The 23,607-nt window shown below is 31.6% G+C and overlaps 1 protein-coding gene and 1 long non-coding RNA gene across 11 annotated transcripts in view; one reads left to right on the forward strand and one right to left on the reverse strand.

Moving 5' to 3' along the window:
• LOC148621643 (cGMP-specific 3',5'-cyclic phosphodiesterase-like) overlaps positions 1–23,607 on the reverse strand; it is a 65,638-nt gene that overhangs the window by 18,276 nt on the left and 23,755 nt on the right. For 8 of the 10 annotated variants that reach the window (XM_088576224.1, XM_088576226.1, XM_088576225.1 and 5 more), the window contains exons 6-10: positions 14,923–14,976; positions 10,827–10,891; positions 7,159–7,273; positions 1,241–1,384; positions 678–821 (exon numbers count right to left, since the gene is read on the reverse strand). In XM_088576224.1, coding sequence (XP_088432350.1) covers positions 678–821; positions 1,241–1,384; positions 7,159–7,273; positions 10,827–10,891; positions 14,923–14,976 — 522 coding nt within the window. Of the gene's footprint in view, positions 1–677; positions 822–1,240; positions 1,385–7,158; positions 7,274–10,826; positions 10,892–14,922; positions 14,977–21,352; positions 21,434–23,607 lie in introns of all 10 variants that reach the window. The other 2 variants (XM_088576232.1, XM_088576229.1) reach the window with 2 other exon arrangements.
• Positions 4,047–5,632, forward strand: LOC148621644 (uncharacterized). Its single transcript, XR_015921216.1, has 2 exons — positions 4,047–4,323; positions 5,455–5,632. It is a non-coding gene; the product is annotated as an uncharacterized LOC148621644 (long non-coding RNA).

The following is a 23,607-nucleotide window of genomic DNA, read 5'->3' on the forward strand; positions in this document are numbered from 1 at the left end:
TCTCTGAAATGAATTTTGACAGGTTTATTGAGACATAGACTATCAAAAAATATACCTATACTCAAATTTCTGAAAATCTCCAGTTTCCATACATTCAGGTGTGAAATATAAAACATGGATCGAGACTATCATAAAGCATGTAATGCATTAGTATTTATTGTGTAGACTATATTTTGTGTGAGTTTTTCTTACTGGCAGATAAACTAGAGGCTTAAAAGTTGAGCTGAACTTTCATTTTACTTCAAAATGGGCTTCAATATAATTTCCAGGGACCACAGATAGAAGTCTAATTAAAATTAGACTCATCAATTGTTCCATTCAGTCACTACATGTAGGATCTAACAACACTCCATTCTACTTTCTGTTCTGATGGCCAAACAGACAAACTTTAATTGTTGGCAGAGCTTAAAAGAATTTCTTTTCAAATTAATCGAGATAGAAGGGCTGTCTTTACTGAAATCTAACACTTATATCTTTAAGTCATTTTCTTACAGTCTACAACTTCTTCATACATTATCCATCATAATTCTGCCAATACATCTTAAAGTCATCTTATACCTTATATCTGATAAACTACAGACATTGAGTCAACATAATCCAATCAAGCTTTAGATTGCATGTCTAGAAAATCTTCCTGAATTCATAATTGTCGAAACAATAAATGAATCCATGCTTACCATTAATTTCTCAGTTTCATCATTCTGTGCTGTAGCGTGATAGGACAAGACTTCCAATGCCACACTCTGTTTTGCCATCAATTTACAGGCATTTTCATACATTTGACAGTTGTGTATTCCCAATCCAGTAAATATTGAAAAGGCCTGAAATAAATTACAAATAAAAATCATACAAAGATAATGCATCATTTCCTCAGGGCCACTGCAGCAATCCCTGATAATTCAATTTTATTGGAAGTTCTATTCATTGACTTAATTATAGGAGAGAACTTTTTTCTATCACATTTTGATAAAGATTTCATTAATGTACAACTCATGAGGGTCATGGCTAAATGTGTCTGACTGAAGGCAATGTCAGACAAAATTTCATTCAGTTCAACAGAATTTTTCACATTTTCTTGTAGAATTTATAGGGAAAAAAGACAAAAAGTGCCTGTCCGGCAGACAGATTAAAAATCTATTTTGCCAAGTATAGCCAAGTCAGTGAAATATATGATCCTTGAATTATCAAAACCACACTTTAGTCCATAAGTTAAGTTTAACTCCACTTAACCAGACCCTACCTCAATAGTGTTTGCATCAATTTCGTTGAAAGGATTTCCATTGGTTTTGTTGATCAGCTGTGTCACACCAATTATCTTTTTATCACTGTTATAAATTGGCATACACAGTAAACTCTTTGTTTTAAAGCCTTCTTCATCATGAAACTGTAATCAAATGTAAATTTCATGAAGCATAGAAACAAGTTCTAAAGGAAAGAACATCTTCAGGGTATCAAATTTATTACCCATCATGCAATATTACAATCAACAGTAGTCTGTAAGGCATTAAGTTTCAAAAGGTATATAAATAGTAATTAAAATAACTGTCCTTATTCAGATTTTTTTCTGATGCAGTCGGTATAGTTTTGTTTTTACACTTTGACCTTAAAGACGCTCTTCCATGGAAACGCAAGTCACCTGATCACAATTCTTTGCCTGAGTGGCCAAATACTGATAACTTAGTTGCGTTAAAAAAAACTGTATCGAAAATAAAAATTGCGTGCCATGTGTTATTTCCTGAATGAAATGTAGAAAATTATAAGTAAAAAGAACAAATTTTACTGCGTTGACTATTTATTTTTAAAGATAGTTCTTGTTTAACTGTTGATTCTTTCATTTACTAAAGGTCATAAAATAAGACTGATGTTTTCCAACAATGTATTTGATTTAAAAAAATAAGAAATCTAACTTGTTCAAAACCCTAATACATATAATATACTTGTACATGAAAAAAAATTGAATGAAAGTAAAAAAATAAAACAACATTTTACTGCTCATCTGATTTTTGAAAATTGCTATGGGGGAAGTAAATGGGCCTTAAAGGGGTCTTCATACAACTTTGGTGTACAACTGAAGATAAAATAACATTTTTGTGTCAAGGAAGTCTATTAATAGACTGAACTTGACTTAGAGAACGTCGGTAACCAAATTACGTAACCAAGGTAGACATTTCAACATACAACTACCAAAATAACACTACACGGATTATTCTCCTTGCAAAGTGTGCTTTAAGATATCGCTCCGCCGCCAATCATACTCCATGTCAAATATGTGCTGTTTACTTTACATACGACATGGGCGTATAACGATATGAAGGCTATTTAATATATGTGAACTGCAAGATTTCAATGATTATATGATATTAACTATTTGAACTTCGATGAAGAGAGCTGGACTATTTTGTCAAATTGACCCGAACATTCGCAGGGAGGAAAGCTCAATCGAGATTTGCCAATTTATTTCTCTCAATCTGACTCTTTTAATGAAGATGACAGAAGCTTCTAATGATGGATTTTCTGAGCTGCAATGTACACTTTTTGTGTAGTAAGTATATTGGCAGATCCAGGGGATGGTGCATGTGGTTGCCAACCCTCCTTTTAATTGGAAAATTTCATATGTGATTAATTTGATCCCAGGAATTTAACTTCTGTACAAAAAATGCAAACACTGTGTACATATATGTTAATTACTACATGTACATGTACATAAATAAAATAAAATGGTAAACAGGCATGTACATACATGTAGCAAGAAATGAACAAAATTTTTAAGAGTAATCAAGGGAACCAAGGGTATAGCAGAAATCAAAAGAATGTAATCCAGGGATGTAGACCAGACATGGGAAACAGACATACACAACAAAGAACATAAAGTAACTAAAATCATACATACAAAGTAACAAAAGCAAATGAGCAACTCTGACTCCACTAAAAACTGGGAGCATGGACCCGGTGCACCGGTATGGTAAGCATCCTCTGCTTTTCTAGAAACACCCATAAAAAGTTAAATTATTATGATTTCAAAGAAGAGACATAAACAATTTCTCTGCTTCAATGGTAAGGATGAAAGGAGTTCATGTGGCAATTCATCACATTCAGTAAGTAATCTTGAACTATCAAAAAGGAGGGGTATCCAGTGAAATAAAGTAATGTCCTTGAGACGTGAGTGGAGACCTGAGCCATGAAATTACACATACATGTACACTTGTACATGTTCTTAAAATCCAAACTTCCACACCGAACATAGACTTTCATCACATACCCTATATCATGCCCATAGACCTTTATCGCACACCCTATATCTCACCTCTAGACCTGTATCACATACCGTATATCACACCCCTAGACATATCTCATACTGTATATCACAACCCTAGACATATCTCATACTTAATATCCCACCCCTATACCTATATTGCATACCATATATCACACCCCTAGGCCTATATTGCATTCTATATCACACCCCTAGACCTATATTGCATTCTATATCACACCCCTAGACATTTATTGACTTCTGTATATCACACCCCTAGACCTATATCGCATACCATATATCACAACCCTAAACCCACTTCAAGTACCCTATATATCACACCCACAAACATGTATTGCATAACTTATATCATATGCCTCGACCTATATCACATACTGTATATCACACCCATGGACCTATATCACATACTGTGTATCACACCCATGGACCTACATTACATACTGTATATCACACCCATGGACCTATATCACATACCCCATAAACCCCAACAATCAATCAATCATATCTATATTCTATATCACACCCCTACACATATATTGCATATCATATATTACACCTTGCACAGAGCACAACTGAAGTACATTTTGTATAGATAAAATATAGGAAAGAATGAACATGACATGCAAAAATTTGTTTGATATGCAATATCAACCCTCGACCTATATCCCCCGTGGTCCAGTGGCCCTTGAGTTGATATAGGAGTCTCCTGTTGATAATGCATGTGATACAGTTTTTGGCATGTACTATTCAGTATGGAATTTAAAGAAATAGCAATACAATGCACATGTGTATTATATCTATGTAAGTCATAACTGATTATCAATATGGTTCTTTTTAGTGCATTGTCAAGGTATACCAGATACATATATTGAGAATGCAGATCATAAAGTAAGAAACAGGATTTTCATGACACAAGAAAGACACTGTTATGTTAGAAATTCTGTGTCCATGAAAGTGCATTGAAAATGTGTCAGATATCAAGGCTACCAAAAGTAGACCTTTTCTAAGAGCTGATTTTCATGGACATTCTTACAAGTACAATGTACTAGGTAAGTGTTGAAGGTATACATTATTTATTCATATACTTTGTATGTACACAGTTATTTAAAATTTTCAAAACTGGTGATAGGTATACTGTTTTTATTACTAGTATAGAACAGTGTAGTCATATTTCACAGCAAAATTTGCAATTTACATTTGTGTGTCTGTGAACAGGAAATTTATACTGAAAACTACAAAAATACATGTGCATGTACTCTAACTATGGTTACTGGCATATGCAGTACAGTATTAATTAAAGATTTCATAAATGAAATTATGATATTTGTTATATAGTAATACATGAATCTAATTTGTTTTCTACTTTGCAATATGACATTAATTGCTCATAGGTAAATCTGAACATCCAAGGATTGATCCAGAGATTTTGAAATGGGGGTCCAAACATCATCATAAATTAGCAGGTAGCTAAAATCATACATGGAAGAAGCAATACCCATAGCAAGCTTTCCATTTTCTGTATTCAGTTTTTTGTCTAGTAAAGGAAATTACTTTAATTTATTGTTTTAATCTCATCACTTCAAACCACTTTTTATGATATATCTGGTTATGAGGGAACATAGTTTTAACGATGACGGTGAAAAGTAACCTGTTCTACTCTTACTTATGTTACCCATTATTAATAGTTATTGAAACAAAGATGAACTCATGAAATACACTGTACATTTTTGTAAAGTTTGTTATGTTATTTCAGATAAATCTGAATTATTTTTGAAAAAGATATGTTTATTTTTTCTTAATTAATACAGCTGATAGAGATATTCAAAGAATAAAACCTAAGAACACTGAAATATAGTAGATATATATTATATGAACATTTTTTAATGTAGGACAAAAACTATGAATATTGACAGAATCAATCGACTAGTATTAATCACTGTGGGAATATTGACCAGGTGGTTTAAAAACCAGTAAAAACCTGGGACTACTATAACCACCCAACCTTAATTTTTGCCTGATATGCATGTTATATGTAGATGTAACAGTATTTCCCAACAAGAGGAGGTTTCTCCATATCATATGGTTAAAATACATGTATATTTTCATGAATTTACATTGTAACGTTTTGCATATACATGTATCAGACACTGTTATGATTTTTTTCCTTGATTTCTTTTCAGTGGTTATCACTGGATGAAGTGAGAAGAAAGTAAAAATAAAACAGACCATTTCTGTGCTGGGATATTATTTAAGCATGAAACAAAGTTTATGATTCTCAAGTGCTGGTACGTGTATGTGTAGCATGAAGCAGCCGTAAATGTATATGTCAACATCTCTTAATAAAAAAAACTACAAAAATATGAAGTCTGACTTCTTAGCACTTATATATTTGCAAAACATAAGAGATACTTGTATTGTAATCTTAGACATATTTGTGAAATAATCTTGCAGAAAGTGAAAGAAATGCACATACATTATTGAAGGCAGACAGGTATAAAACACTCAGCAATAGTGATTCATCATAAAAAAGTGGTACTTATGGGGTATGGGTTAACTAGTAACTTTTTTTGTTTTGGGGAGAAAATGGATATATACTCAAAGTGCATTTAAGATTAAGACATCATATTCTCTGTATTCACCATATTTCTATACCGTTGACTTTCCAACTTAATTGAATCTTAAATTGCTAAAATCTATGAGTTACAAAGTTGTTTTAGTTTAATGATCTTTAAACTGCATAGTAATTTTTACAACAAGGGTTTTTATCCTTGTTTGAACTGAAAAATCATAGAGAAAGGTAATCATTTATTGTAAATATGTGCAGTTTCGACAAGTGAAACCCATAGCCTTATCTAGACAACAATAACAAGGACAAATTTTAGTTTTAATTTATTACAAGAACATTCTACATCAAAGTGAGCACAAACAAGGAAAAGTTTTTTGCTCATTTCTCTCTTGAGATTAGGCCTTTGTTCAACTTTCTCCAGTCTGCAGGATTCATTTCTACTTCTTGCATCTCCAAACCAAAATTTCAAGGTGTGGAACCATTCTTACTTGCTGATTTAAATGTTAGGAAATTTGAGGACATCAACATACATGTACAGCCAGGAATACTAAAGCAATAATACAAAAGAAGATCCAAAAATATATATTGATTAACGGACTGTATAAATATACACTGCTTTAAATCAAATGTTTATTCTTTTAAAGGACTATGTTTTGATCGGTTTATTTAGCTTACAATTTGGCTACATAAATATTTTTGATTACTTTAAGGTCTTCCTTGACTCAGTGCCTCAGCACTCTGATTTGCATTATTAATTAGCTAAACCAATGGGTGTCCATTGCACCTTGAGAGAAGACTGCACACACAGTTTGAAGTCACACCCTACAAGGGGTCATAAAATAAGATATAAACAAGAGGTTATACAGCATACCCCACTTACACTCTACACGTTGACATACTTCCAAATGGTTATAATATAGAGTGGGAAACTGTTCTCGGACTCACATGGGGTCTGGGAGTCAGCCAGAGCATCAATACAGCAGCCCAGTCTCCAGTAGGACATACTCAGAGACTGAGTTCTTCGGTCAAGTATCCTGGGTTCTGCTACCTCCAACTACTATCAGAATCCTTGTAGGGGTCGTTCATGCAAGATCCGTAGGATAGTCAAGACTGTAAAAACTTTTGATCAGTAAACACTGATCATGCAAAAAAGTATACCAAGCATAAAATTATTTGGTCTGCTGTTAAAATCTGAATGGACAGTTGTACATATGGATAGATGGATAGACCAATAAGTACTATATTAGAGTTAAGTATCACATTCAAGTTAAAAGAAAACATAATATGATCTCAATTAATAATTATTTATACTACTCACCGTTCCTTTACAGAATCTGGTTTCCTGAGTAATATCAGCAATATTTAATGGGACAGCAGACACAACTACATGTCTAGCTATCTCAGCATTTCTGGAACTCTTTAGATGGGCAGCACTGTAACAATAAAGACAAAATAAAAAGTGTTCTTGCCAAAGAAAAGGTAGATCAAAAACTACAGTAACTACCAGTTGTCATGATAAATGGTCACAGAGAACATATCCCAATGACACTGAACAATAGTGAATACACATCAAAGACCTAAGTCTTCAAAGTCGCTAATCGTCAAATATTCTCTGCTACTGATTTTGGCTTACATTCGAAATGGCATGAATGCTTATGCTCTAAACTCAGGTGACTTCCGCTAAAATCTTGGTTCCCAAGATATGATTGCATACTTTTTTGTAACCATGATGACCCAAATGTTTTCAATTACCAGGAACTAGATCAAAGAACTGGCAATGGCTATATATAGATATTGGGTCCTGATAATATAAATGACCTATATATAGTCAATTGTAAGAAACTGGGTCATATTACATAAATTCAATGCTAACCAATCATTTCATCTTTTAATATAAACTTTCTGTTCTCATACAAGCAAAAAACAGACATAGACATGTGTATGATCTTTTTTTAAAAGAGATACATTATAGCAATCTTTGGGTTGCTTATAATATTGAGCAGAGAACCAGATTAAACAACTGGCAATGAATATTCATAGACATCGGGGATATGCTAATGTATTAGTCTTGTCATGAATCCCCGTGCCTAAATCAGAAACTGGGTAATGATCAATGCTAACCCATCATTTCATGTAAACATTCCATTCTTATACAAGTAAGAAACACATGTAGAACACGTGTGTATGATATTTAAGAATTACATTTTTATCTGGTATGAAGCTAGAACTATGACCCTATGAAGTTAAACACAGCACAGATCTGCATCATTAGGTGGAATATAAATATATAATCATGCAAATCACATGCGAATTTAAAGTACTAAAATTACAAGTGAAAATATTCCGAAAATTTATCCCACCATATGGCATACCTACAGGAAGAATGTGAGGAAATTTTACGCCACTGTGATGAGTAGTGGTTAAAAAAAATCAACTTTCAAAATATTGTCAAAAATAAACAAAGTCCTCAGTAAACAGGAAGTTGTCATCACATTTTTTTATTAAATGTATCCTACCATATGGCATACCTGCAGGAAGAATTTGTTAAAATTTAAAGCTGTTGTGATAAGTTGTTGCCAAGAATACTGTGATGGAAAAAGTGTTACAGAAACACAGAAACAAGGTGAAGGGTAAAACAGTATAGGCCACTATACTTGGGAGCAAGGGTATAACAATAGAAAAAAAAATAAAGTTGCCAAAAAACTTTCTGTATAGACCTTCAAAAATGTTATTCTTCATATCAGCAGTGCTTTTAGAACAATGTTGTAATTGGAAAATGTCAATTCTTTTTGTTTCAGCAGCAATCATAGACTAAAAAACAAGAGGCACCCAGGAGAATGAATCACTCACCTGGTACAAGTTTGTCTTTCAAGAGCAATAAATTTAACAAGGAGATGTCCAACAATTATGACTCAACAAGACTTAAATAGGATTATCTTAAGGATCATTTCAGCGATTGAAAGTTTCTTTCTATCTATTATAGTTTTCTAGATATTGGCTGAAAACTGAAAAAAAAAAAAAAAAAAAGTCATTTTTCATCTTTTAAGGGCAATAACTCTTACAAGGAGTCGCCTGACAACTTTTATCCCTGAAGACTTTTGAAAGCCTTATAATAAGGGACATTTCAGCAATTGAAATAATTATGCTAAACCTAACAGTTTTGGAGATATATGCGAAAAACACAGTCTGACCCCTTTGTTCTATTTTTAGTAACAGCAGCTATGTTTTTTGATGGATTGAAAATCCCCCACATCAGATCTATGCAGGATACCTGAAGGAACATTCATATCAAGTTTGGTTCCAATTGGTCAAGTGGTGTCAGAGGAGAAGATTTTTGATAGAAATAACATTCAAAATAGCAAAAAAAGAAGTCAAAAAGGACAATAACTCCAACATGGCTCAACATATTAAAATGAAAATTTGACCAAAGATAGATCTCATCTCCAATTGGTCAAGTGGTGTCAGAGGAGAAGAGTTTTGAAAAATTGTTAACGATGACGACGACGGAGGCCAAGTGATGGCAATAGCTCACCTGGCCAAAGGCCAGGTGAGCTAATAAAAGGCAATAAAAACAACATAAGCTGGAGGTTCTATAGAGCCAGAATCGCTCCCCTGGTCAAAAAAAATCTTCTAAAGCAATTACTCAATATTGGACTTTTGACCCTATTGTATTATTGTCAAAAGAATCATTTACTCAATAGACAGGCTTTCAAGTGATTTTTTGTAGAAAATAAGGGCTATTTTTAGGGTCAAATTCTTAAAAAATAAGGGCTAAATTTAGGATTTTTCAGGGTTTTTAACACAAAAACAAGGGATGACATTCTTTCTTCTTCAATTATAATACTAAAAGAAAAACAGGTTACTTACCACTGTCTAAAGATAATAAATCAAAAGCTATTTACCAACCCAGAAGATCATGTCAGTGGCCATCAACAGTTGTATTAAGCAACTGCTAATGACCACCAAAATGCCCTTCTGCCCTGAGGTGTTTATTTGATCATAATATTCATTTTCTGAAAGTAAACTAAGCTAGATTCCATTAATACAGACAATATAAAGGGAAATTACTATTTAAAAATTTCAAAATTCGAAAAAAATAAGGAATTTCTTAACAAAAATAGGGCTTTTTTAGGATTCTTCTGCTTTTATTAGGAAAATTAGGGCTGCTTTTTAAAAATAAGGAAAATTAGGAAAATAAGAACCTGCTTGAAAGCCTGAAGAGAAAGCATCTTAGTTGTCCACTAGGTTTTTAAATTAAAAAATAAATTTCTCAGTCAATTTTTGGCTATCAAAGGCAATAATGCAAACAGCGGTGAACAGATCTTTCTGAAGATTTCCGCATAGGTCTGTCTCATAATGTTGACCAATTTACTCCTTTCCCATATTTTAGCTGAACCCAACCATTTTTGAGTTATTAATTGCAAAATTCTGCAATTTGACCCCTATGGTATATTTTTAGTAAAGGTAGCCATGTTTTTCACCAGATCAGAAATTCCCAAACATGGATTATTGAGGCTATCCTAGGGAACATTTATACTAAGTTTGGTTACAATCCATCCAGTAGTTTCAAGGAGAAGATTTTCAAAGTTGGAAATGTAAAAAAATCTATTTCAGGACCCATAACTCAATGGTCAACTGATCTTTCTGAACATTTTCACATAGGTCCATCCCATCATACTGAACAATTTTAATTCCTGTCCGATTTTGGCTAAACCCAACTGTTTTTGTGTTATTTGTAAAATTCTGCAATTTGACCCTATGGTCTATTTTTAGTAGCAATGGCTATGTTTTTGTCAGATAAAATATACCCACACATGGATTGTAAAATATACCCTAAGGAACATTCATGCTAAGTTTGATTACACTCTGTCCAGAGAAGGTGAATGAAAAAGTTAACTGACAACAACATTAATGATGGCCATAACTAGCATGGCCCTTTGGGCCAGGTGAGCTAAAAAGCTGCAGACAAACTAATAACAATAATACCTTGTTGTATGGAAGTTTCCTGTGTCTTTTGCATATAAATCAAATGCCTTAGACCACACAACATCCTGAAAAAATCATTTATATAATTCTAAATTAATATTGATTCCACATAGTGTAATTATAAATAACTAGTTCTAATTACATGTGGTATACTAAAAGGGTACAAAACCTCAGTATAATGATATAATAATACAAAAAATCTCCATAACTTCCTTCTGTGCCATCTCATTCTAATTGGTATACACTGACCATTACTTAATAAAACCTTAAGTATTCAATTAATGAACAAATACACTAACAACGCAATGTAGGAGACTTCAACAGTTTAAAAGAACAAAAAATCAAAACCATGCTCTAGATATCTTTCATGGCATAAATATGTAAGTAAATATATTGTCTTTGCCACCTAATCAAAACATTATTAATAAAATAGCAGTGTTTATTTAGAAAAAAAACTAGACCCCCAGAAATACTTGTTTATGAAGTATAAAGGAATGCCACATTATTAAACATGAACAACTCATTTAATTGAATTTAATTAGATTGTAAAATAGTTCTCATCAAAAGGCTGTCCAAAGAGCTATACAAATTTGGGGTAGGAAGAGATTGGGGAGAAAGTAAAAATGAAGTGTAAATAGAAATTAGAAATACTATGAGCAAGTTTATATATGGTATATCCCTGCTTCAAATGGAGTTAGAAGTTAAACCTTTAAGCTGGATTAATTCCCTTTAGAGTCACCCAACAAAAATTACAATACTTTATATGTTAAGTTCTGTTTATTAGCATGTTCCTTATTTCTGGTGATTAGCTATACCCGTATAGAGAGAGGGAATTCGTATCTTCTCGGGAGAGATCGAGTGGGCACCCAAAGACAGCAACAAGTAAGACATCGACTACGGCTGAGTCTTAACTGCTTAAGTATAGCTAATATTGAGCTTTCACATACACATGGACATAAGATGTACAACCATGCATCCTATAAAATTTCATCAAAAATGCTTGGGTGGATTGGGAGAAGTTGTGCTACATATTAAACTCTTAAGTTAGAAATTCTCCCTGGTGAGTTTTCCAACAATAATTTCATTCTTTCATGCACATCTACATGATTCATAACCCTTCTATTAAATTTTATCAAAATCCTATGAGCAATTAAGAGGAGCTGGGTTTACAAGAAACTAGGACAAGCAAACCAACAAGCGGGAGTGCATAAAGATATGGGTGTCAAATGTTGAGAGTAAAATATGGGAAAAGAAGATTTTTTTTTTTAAAAAAAGAGAGAGATGGAGAGAAACAGAAGTGTGAAGTTTTAATAGAAAAGATCTAAAAAATTGCAAATACAATGTATTGAAAGTAAATAGAGAAAGTCTTAATAGAAAAGATAAAGAAAAATTGCAAGTATTAAGAGTGAACAGAGAAGAGATGGAGGACAAACTGAAGTGTGAAGTCTTAATAGAAATAGAATGAGGAAAGAAATGAAATGTAAAGTGTATTAAATAGAGATGAGATAGAGGAGAAGTGGAAGTGTGAAGTATGAATTAAAAAGGTGAGATGAGATAGGGGAGAAGTGGAAGTGTGAAGTATGAATAAAAAAGGTGAGATGGGATAGGGGAGAAGTGGAAGTGTGAAGTATGAATAAAAAAGGTGACATGAGATAGGGGAGAAGTGGAAGTGTGAGGTATGAATAAAAAAGGTGAGATGAGATAGAGGAGAAGTGGAAGTGTGAAGTATGAATTAAAAAGGTGAGATGAGATAGAGGAGAAGTGGAAGTGTGAAGTATGAATTAAAAAGGTATGAGAAAGAACAGGAAATGTTAAGTGTATTGAATATAGATGAGAAAGAAGAGAAGTGTATCTGTGAAGTATGATGAAGAACATGAAGTGAGAAGTGTAAACAGAAAAAAAAAATTCACAGGAAGTATGAAAAGAGATGACATAAGGGCAGGGGATTGCAGATCAAAAGAAATCAAGATAACTTGAAGTGAAATGTGTGGAAAGGGAAGCTACAGGAGATACATGTAAGGGACATATGTGGACAAGTTGAAGTGTAAATTGTAAATAGGTAAGACATGCAAAGATGTTTGAGTGTAAAGTGTAAAAGTTTGAAGTGAAAAGTGTGAATAGGGAAAAGCTGAGATAAAGTTGAAGGGGGAAATCAGGAAATGTTTAAATGTAAAGTCTTATATTTACAGTAAAGATAAAGTGTAATTTGTTACTTTAGGATAAGTTGAAGCGTAAAGTGTGGATACAGAAAAAAAAGGGTAGAGTTGAAATGTAAATTGTAAATGAAGATATATTAGTATGGTGATAAGGGGTGTGTAAAATTTGAAAAGGTATAATGGAACAGTGTGGGAAACAATGACTAGAATTTAACAATTAAAGAAAGGAATGACTTGCAATTAACCAACACACTGTAAAACATGCCTTCATCAACAATTACTGGAAAGTTCCATGCCACCTATCAATATCATCTATGTTCAAAACAGTCTTTGTTGTTATTATCAATATTGGTACAAGATGAAACAGGTTATTGACAATGCGTCAAAACAGTCTATTACATATTGATTTGAATATACATTTCCCCAGACCATGCAGTTGATCAAGATTAAAATGTAATCAGACTTATTGATGCTAGGACACTAAAGTTCCTCTAATTACAAGTTCCTGACAAACTTTGTTTGAGGAGTTTATCAGGAAAATATCTTTTTTAAAGCCTGGTTTTATACAATTAGGGTTTCAACGAATCTTCACATGCAAATATTGATCATACTGATGAATGCCATAATTAAGGCATGCAATTACTGTTCCTAGGTCTGCTCATTTTATTTATTCAATAAAAGGAATGTGTCAACCCTCTAAGCATCATGCAGGGAGACATGTAAACAAGTAAATAAACAAAAAGTATAATTGAAAACAGTAGGATTTTTTTGGTAATATATCACATTTATTTGGGAAACAACAAAGTAAAGCAAATATTTGACCAATGGAAATTAAAGAGAGAAATCAACAAGATTGTGTTATAGTCAACAACAATGCAAGCCAAGATAAAATATTGCTTCAAAGTTGAATGTTGACAGGAATTAATATGCAAACAGCTCACCAATAGATACTCAATTTTATTCAAATTAAAACTTAACCTCTGAATTATAAGTTAAGCATGAGAGGCTAGAAAACCATAAGAGACATCTGAAATCTGATTGAAAAAAGCAGACAGGGATTTTTATAAGGAATCCAATAAAAAAAATTGAAATCGGACCAAAAATGAAAGTCAATTCTTTTCAGGTGTGACCCCTTTGATCCCTTATAACCCAAAAAACTGTAAGAGATAACTGAAATCTGATTGAAAAAAACAAAGACAGGGATTTTCATACAGAATTCAATAACAAAAATTTGGATATCAGACCTAATCGTTTACCAGAATTAATTTAGGAAGACATTAAAAAAGAAATAATCAAAATCTGAAGTCTACATTGGTTTTAATAAAACACCTATTTTTACCCTTTTGTCTCCTTTTTTCTATAATGGTAGGGGCCAAATTAAATAGGAGTTAGCAAAATCATAGCAAAATTCAAAAACAATTGGTCAACCACATCTTAAGTTATCACATGAAAACCAAGTGTCTATGCACAACAACAATGATGACAGTGCTGTACCAATATACAACCTCAATTTTTTTTCCGATCGTATAAAAACAATAAAATGAATTTTACAAGATAAGAATAGAATTGACACCTAAAACAAAAAGGTCTAATGTCCAGCAATGGACAAACATGTGACAAATCTCAATGGAAGAGTTGATCCATTATTGGAAAGAGTGAGTCATATTGATATTCTTCAAAATCTATTTTACTCAAAGCAAACAAGCTTTCATTTCTAAAAATAGCTAGACCTTTCAAGTTTCAAGCTATTGTTCCTCATAATTACATGAAAAGAAACCCCAACATTTAAGTCATTTTATATTCAGCCAATGAAATAAACACAGAACAAAAGTCAATACATCATTATAATCAATTTTGTACAACAAATTTTGCAGGAACTTGATAGGTCTGTTAAGCTGAAACAAAGCAAATAACCAACAAAGTTACCAGTGACGGATTACCTGAGTTGAAGTTATTATCTTTGCTTGAGTTGCGTGATCAGGGTGGTCGTAATCCTATAAATACACAACAACATGCACAACATTTGGATTTACATATGGACAAACTAGCAGTACGTGTATTTCATGACCTCAAAAATAGAACACATTCTCTCCTACCTTGTAAGGGATCTTGATAAAAGCAAAATAATAATACTATCAACGAGTCTCTTTAATTTCTCAATGTCATATGTTTCAGTTCCTTTTCTAAATTCATTTTTTCCCCCAAAATCACAATGATCAGCAGAATTTTCTGTTTTGGTTATCTGTAATATTGCTTTTCAAACAGGCTGATTAAATTTGTTTGTACAACACTGCATAAAGAGTTAAAACAACAAGATGTTCAATTGTTAATTTTTACTTAAGCTTAAAAATGAAAATGACAGAAACTCAAACAGAATATAACTTCCATTCACAACATTAAATATGGAATTTTTGTTATTTTCATCTAAGTCAGAACTACTTTCTAAGCCAAATCATTAGTTAATGTAGCTATGTTAAAGGTCAATGAAATAATTACCAGAATATCACAATCATTCGTGACTAATACATGTACAAACAACATCTTACTACTGAGATACATAATAATGTAAGCATGTGTAAAATGTAATGTATTTTCATTAAAGTATGTGGATCTATTTTAACAAATTCCTACAAAAAGCATTAGTATTTGTTTTAAGGCGAATGAAATAGAACTATACTTTCTTCCTAAAATTTATATTTCTATTGCTAGGAATATTTGTGATGGTAGAGGACTTAAGATAAATACTGAAACTAACTGCCTAATGACTCATAGGCATACTAATTTTTGCATATCATAATATAGCAAATGAACCAAAAATATCAAGAAAATCCAGTTCTGCAAAAATTCACAGTCCAATTAATTGAGTACCTTCAGCAGAATAAAAAATAAAAACAGATACTTTTTACTATTAAGAGTCCAAATTTACAATTATTAGATATATTACTAAGTTAATTTTTGTTTATTAATCAAACTTTCCAATTTGAATATCACTGCTCATAACTACACCCACAACTCATCATTTAAAATAAAATATAGCCTAAAATTCATTTGATCTTCTATATTTACTTTAAAATCTTTGAATTTCTTTCAAAACTCCTTTATAAAAATTTACAAACAAAAATTTCAAAATGAAAGGAATTTGAAAGCACACAACTCCACAAGACCTGGAATAAGTTTAAACAAATGATTTAACTAAAACATTTGATTTTCTGAATCCTGTTCTTTTTTACCAAGTAAATGTTTTCTAAAAGCACACTTTGTCAAACCTCCTTTTTTTGGTGCATTGTTCATGTTCATATTATTTATAATCCATTTTGTTAGGATCCTTCAGCTGGGTATGTTTTATTAGTAATGCCTTTTTGATGATTTATTGTCCATCAGTACTACAGCCCTTTCAATGAAAATTTTCACTTAGAAAAAAAAAAAAAATGCCATTGATGACGGATTGAAGAACTGTTTCAATGGTTGATTCACTGGATTTTATTACTATGGGAAAGACTTTTATTTTCAGCAAAGCCACTAAATCAATATCAGTAAATGGAAAATTGATATCTTTTAAACACAAATATCTGCATCATCAATGACTGTTGTTAGGGTAGTTTCTCTTTTATTTTGCAAAATTTATGAAATTTCATGAAGCTATAAAGTTTGCTATTTCCTTAATTTGATCTTTTCTTAAAAGGATTTTCTCCATCACGATAATACAATATATGCCATTGAACTGAATTAATTTGGGATTAACAATACAAATTAACTTCCATCTAAAGCTTTCCAATTATTTAATTTAGTAAAAGTACACTGAACATCTTACTGATTAGCCAGAATTGGTAGTACATGTATTAAATGCCATCTGAAAGTTACATCACAGAAACATAGCACTAGTTAATCAACATTATACCACTCCGTTTCATTTCTAATTTCCTTAATCACAAACTTGCAGTAACAGCAAGTACTAAGCAAATTTAAAATAGAATATAAACATGTCATAACTACATCTAAAACTATTGTAGTGAATTAATAAAGGACAGAGCATGAATTCAGATCTATTAAGCTGTGCTTCATATGCTAGACAATCTGAGGTTATCTATAGCAGCAGACAGATGTACAAAAGATTCTAAGGTTATAAGGTATTAGGTTCAGGTTATAGTTCTTTCGTAACAACTGATGTTTTGACACTTGATAATTAGCCAATCAAAATAGTAGGTTCTTTGAATTTCCGTTTACAGCAAAGTAAAATTTCACCCATATTTCCAGAAATGTATACAGTTGCACAATAAATATAGAAATGATGCAAATCCTAAATCATTCTATATACACTACAAAAATGAGACCATAACAGCAGCCAAACATCTGATTAAATTCTGGTTGTTTCCATAAAGGCACACAGATAGAACACTAATCAAAATTATACCATATATATTTAACAAAGTATCTATTTTACAAGTGCTTTGCTCATTAGTGCAAAATACAATAATTTCCTAATTTTCCTAATACAACATTTTTTTTGTGCTGTACATACTTCTTCGCCCTCTTCAATATAACCAACAACCTCCTGGAATTTGGATAAAAATCTTTAAATCAAAAGATAAACCATCATAGCAGCCAATGGTCACAGGGATGCAAGGTCTATTATTTAGTGTTTAGCAACAAGAACAATGCATAAAAATAGGGCATTAATGAAACATTAAGTGATACCCCAACACGTAAAAGTGAAAAAAGGGGAAAGGCAAAATGTTCAAAATGGCATACCTCAAAACTATTTTTTGGATTTTGCTAAAAATTAAACTTAACTTGTATTTTACAGTACTAAAAAAATGTATTAATTCTTTCTCATCTGGAAACTGCTTGGAGACACATAAAGGGACAGACACTAACCTTTTCATAGGGAATCACATAATACCTCCCCACTTCTTGTGGCGGGTATAAAAAGTGGACCAGAACTAAACATTAGTATTGAAATTCCAACCATTTGATGATGCGATTCATCTAACCTATAAAACTGCACGTTATTTTCACATGAAAAGATTTAATTTTTTACGTAATGATGAAAGTAAGACAATAGACACGAACTATTTTTGCAGATTCTGTTTCCTGCAGACAAAGTTTAATTATCAAGATTTATAGAACACAATCAAATATAAATCAATAGTTAAGGGCTTGTAGTCTGTTATACATAACTACAACCAAACATGAAACCAGACAAACTCTAAAAAACAAAAAACTAAGACCCTTGATAAGTATTGGTTTTACTTCTTGATTATTTTTACTGTTATAAAAAATTAATATTGATTTCTGTGTGAAAATTGTTATGAGATTAGATTTCTTTAACAGAGGTTAACTCAAGGGCAAATCATGGCCAACAGTCTCTGCCGTGATCATTTCATTTCACCCTAAGAAAGTTTGCCTGGATGTAAACAAAATTCATTAAAATTTAGGCTTACATATACATTAACTAATGGATCAACCTAAAACTACTGTCATTCAACCTACATCTGTTCGAGCTTCATCAGTCTCTTTATGTAAAAAAAATTAAAGAACCTTAGTGAGCGCGCTACCTACCCCATGTGTCCCCATATTGGATACGCAAGTAAATTTGTTCGTAAGAGAAATACATGAAGAAGGCCCCTGATAAAAAAAGGAATAAGAGTGTTTTTTAGGCTTTAGACATTTATCTTCTAACTAAATTATGTTACTTAGAATGGTAGTTTCAAACTCCACACTGTGATTTCTTTGAGTTTTAGTTAATCCAAAGTAAATATCATTGTAGCAGAACAAAACGTACACTTGACCTGTAACTTTATATACCAAAAATCATATCAATATCTGCAAACAGATAAAAAAAGTCTGGTAAACTGTTATTTCAGTGAATTTTGCTAAGTTCAAGGTCCGTAATTTCGGTAAAAATCATAGGAGCGGAATGAGAGTTAAACTCGACCTGTAACTTATCATGGTGAACTTATATACCAAAAAATCATGTCAATATCTGTAGGCGCTTAGAAAAAAGTCTGGAAAACAGAAGTAGGACTGAGAGACTGACAGATGGACTAACGGTAGGTCAAAAACATTATACCCTTCGCAACTTCGTTGCCTGGGGTATAACAATTGATGTTACAAAAACAGTGGCAAGAAATGGCAGATCAAAAAAGAGCCATTGAAGTAGATAATTCTAAAAACATGATATACTTTATTGGGTGTCTTTTACATTTGGAATTTGAACAATCAGTCCTAACTCAGTATGACAAACATTGAAAGTACTTTTTATTTAGACCTAATTTAACCATTTATACACTAACAACAGCCTTTTTAATCAAATAAAACAAGAATACAATTACAGCTTAAAAGGGCTCTATGATTATTGCATTCTACTAAATGAAGTTTTGTATTTCATCTACAATACAGAATAAACACATTACTTTCCCTTTAAGCCATTTCATTAAAAACTTCATTTGGAATCAAGTATAAAATTTTAGCATAAGGTAATTAATATTTGCCAAGTAATTTGCGTCAAGAGAATTTCAAAGTCCAAATCATAGCTATTGAATATTAATCAATATAGTTTATTAGGATTTAGTGAACAAAATGTGAAAGTACTCTATTAGAGATTCAATTTACATCCTAAACAAACAGTCCATAAATTTGAATAAGCTTTTTATTATGTAGCATTTATTCAAGATCAAGCTGAGAATATGTGACCCAAGAACTTTGTTGTTCAACAGGGTATTTCTTCAAAGTCAAAGAACATGAGCTTGGGTTCCTGTAATCCAGTAGAAATGAAAATTAAATACAACAAATTATCATACCTAAACTTCCCACAAATTATTAAATCATTCTGTCAAGTAAAGAATCTAAAAATATCAGAAAACTTTTCCAAAAACAAAGTGATTTTGAAATATCCCCTTTTAAAATGGCACTATACTGTGAAAATACCATTTTTCATGAGGTACCAATTCTTTGTGGTTTTCGTGGGTAGGCAAAACAATGAAATTTGGTTCCCAACGAAAAGTAGAACCCCTTTGGTGTGTTTACTGAAAACCTCAAAACCACAAATTCAAGAATCCATGAATTTGTGTTTCATCCCTAAGCCATGTAAATTAGTATCCATGAATTAAAGTACTTTCACAGTATATGGTAACAGTGAATTTCATGTCCTAAGCATTTAAAATCCTTATCTCCATTATTTATCTATTTGACTTATTTAAGGAGATTCAGGGACTATAAATACACATATGTACTGTAATTTAATTAAAAGACCCAGGATCTCCAGTTTTAATACAAAATAGAACAGAAGTTGCAATATTTTTGGTATAGCAATCATATTCAAGGCAATCTGAACTGTACAGAGTTCTATCAAAAAGAACTATTTAAACAAAACTTCAACTAAAGTAAACATTCTTTTATTTTAACTTTTAATAACTCATTAAAATAGGCTATATTTCTTATTATAAATATACAAAAGTGCAAAATGCTTTCAACTAACAAACTTTTGATAATTATGAACATTATACACCCAACCTTGTTTAATACAAGTATTTCACCAAGGCTGTGTAAACAGATTTAAAGATTTACATGTAAAATCAAACAAAAACTATCAACAAAATGGTTATTTAGGTAATAAGATACACTCTAATTTCAAACAAAGCTTTAAAGTAAATGCTATAACATACAGTTTTATAAAAGTACATACAGATTACAGGATTCTCAACTATTAGCTATACAATTTATGCATCACCTTGTTCATGTGTGTATTAAAAGTTTTTGACAAATATTTTTAAATACTAAAGCAAATAATTAGAATATTACTTCTTAGCTTCTCATAAGAGTGATGAAAAAAATCAGAGATCTATTTCAGAAGGTACTATTAGATTTTTTATGAAATTCAAAAAAGGTTAAAACAAGTGATTTATTGACCCAGCTCTAGGACATATACTTTATTAATACTTCGGGCAAATAATCAATTGACTTAAATTATCAGCTATCATTAGGATAACCTTGAGTGGAATAAATTTCACCTAATGGTACTACAACACCACAAAATTTCCTATATTCAACCACCCTAAAAGGATTTTTTTTTTCCCAAAAAAAAAAAAAAAAAGAAAAAAGATCTTTTTGATTATTTGAAAGCTATTTATAGAAAAAAGTCACTTAAGATTTAGTAGCTAAGACTGTAACACTATTGCTAAACTATATAGAAATGTTAATCAGTTAGAAATGCAGCTTAAAAATCAAGAATTGGACTAAAGTCTATGGCAAGAGTTTAAAACTTAAAAAAAAGCAAATTGTGCTAAAGAAGGAGGAGATAATTTGAGAAAAAAAACATCTCTACAATAGTGAATTACTTAAATATGTTTCTGATCTAAGACACACTGTTACCTTGGCTAATGGGTTACACAGGCTGGTATTTTTATATTTCTTCACAATACTGGCAAAAAGGCCGGTAAACTTGTTTTCATCCTGAAGCGTTAATATTTTTGATACTCACAATGGGCTTTCAATTTAAGCTTGAAAGGGGAAAACTTAAGTGGTATCAGAAAATTCCTTTATAATATGTATTCTAATTAAAATACATGAATTCTATTCTTGTCGACAACCTCATATTCTGACTAGTTTCTATTATTGAAATACTCAGCAGTGCTTAAGCACATAATACACCAACCAGTCCTCCTTTCGAATAATATAATCTGATAACTATGAAAGGGACCATATATAAAGACAATTGTTTTATCAAGACAGTTCTCTCAATACACTAACCAACAGTATTATAATGAAATGTCCAAAAAATGGGGAGACCAGAGTATAAAAATGAAAGCTTTAGAGTCGTTTCACTGATGTCAATTATATATTATTGGTTATGTAAACCAACTTATCATAATTATGGAAAGAATCCTAAAAAAGACATAACTGTATCATATTTCTGGCTTAGTTCATATCATTGATTCTGCGTTATAGTATGGCTATTTTTGTTATCATCGTAACTAAAAATAAGACAGATAAGGCTTTTTCATCATTTATTTTCATCCTTTTCAAATCATGATGATGCATCTGCTCTTGACATGTTTAAGAGTACTTCTCAAAGATAAAGGACTTTTTCAATGAAAAAAAATCTTTTAAGATTGCTGTAATGCAAGTTAATTAGTATGTTAAAGAGTAATGGAACATGTTTTTATTTATAATTAGACAGACTTCAAATAATAGATTAAAAAGTTATACTTTGTCCAGAAAGGGTTTTGTTGATAGATGTTCATTTCTAAAGGCAAGTTATATTTGAATAACAACCAAAACTAGACAAAGGGATGTCCCCACACTCCATTTTAACACAGCCACCACATAAAGTTTGGTTGTCGAAATTCATTTATGAGAAGATTGTTGTGTTTGAGAGACATATTTGATGCCCCCACATGTATTTTCTGTTTCTGTTTCTGCTTTAATTCTCTAAAATGGCGACAATTTTATGATCAGACAAAATGACTGTCCAACTATCCATGAAAATGTCAAATATTGATAGAAATCAAAACCCTGATAATATGCACATCTTAAATCCACATATAATCATTCTGAAAAGTATCTACTTTGTACCTTAAATACTGTAGGAAGAGTTAAGCGGAATAACTATATACCCTGAAAGGGACGAATGGAAGGAATTACGGACATACAACCAGATAAGGACAGGGGTAAAACAATGTGCCCCTCAATTGAACGTTGCGGAGGCATAAAAATCATAAAAATCATTTTGAAACGTGTTAACATTTTAAAAGTAGTTCTTTTTATAAATAAGGAAAATCACAAGTCACCTATATATGTATTACCATATTGTTTAAAATTTCCTCCAAAAAGCACTGAATTCATGAAACCAGTCAAATGATGAGGTTGATAGATTTATGTTAAAAAGGGTACAGGGTTCCTCCCAAAACACCTGGTTCTTTATCATATTTAAAATAGGTTAGATTACAACATCAAATTGGACTGAAAGTAATCTAAACTGAATATGTCACAAGGAGATGACATCATGATTCAGCACCTTAAATGACCTAAATTGTGAACTATCTTGCAACTGCTGAACTTCTATTACTGTGAACATAGGAATTACTCCTTTTATAAGGTCATCTTAAGTGACTATGCAATGTTCTATTGCCAAAAAAAATTCTTGAATTTTTTTGTGTATTGGCTAAAAAGGAATTTTAAATATAAAAACAAAACTAAAGTCATGCAATAAACATGCAATGACCAAACCAATAGCTTATTTACACATACTCAAATGTTTTAAGTCTTCCCCCCTTTTTTCATAGCTAATGTTGATCCTGGTCAAAAGTTTATTAAATAATTGATTCAAAGAAATGACTTATAAATAAATGGGTGGCAAAGAGGTTCAAAAGATTTTAAAGTATAATTTCACTGCATAAATAGTGAAGTCTCAATAATAGCTCCTATTTAGCCATAAGATGTTACAAACGGTAATTTCATCAGGTCAACAAAGAAAGTTGGAAGTTAGTGAAATTTTGTAGGAAGCATCAAATAATTTTTTCTTCAGTATACTGGTACTGTAAATGACAAAACATATTAATTCTCGTGGTTGCTATTTTCACGGATTCTGTCAAGTAAGCATATTCATGGGTCTCAGTTTCAAAGTG

The sequence above is a fragment of the Perna viridis genome, chromosome 3, assembly GCF_037379345.1.
Source record: "Perna viridis isolate PV_CMFRI_1.1 ecotype Kerala chromosome 3, ASM3737934v1, whole genome shotgun sequence".
Lineage (NCBI taxonomy): Eukaryota > Metazoa > Mollusca > Bivalvia > Mytilida > Mytilidae > Perna > Perna viridis.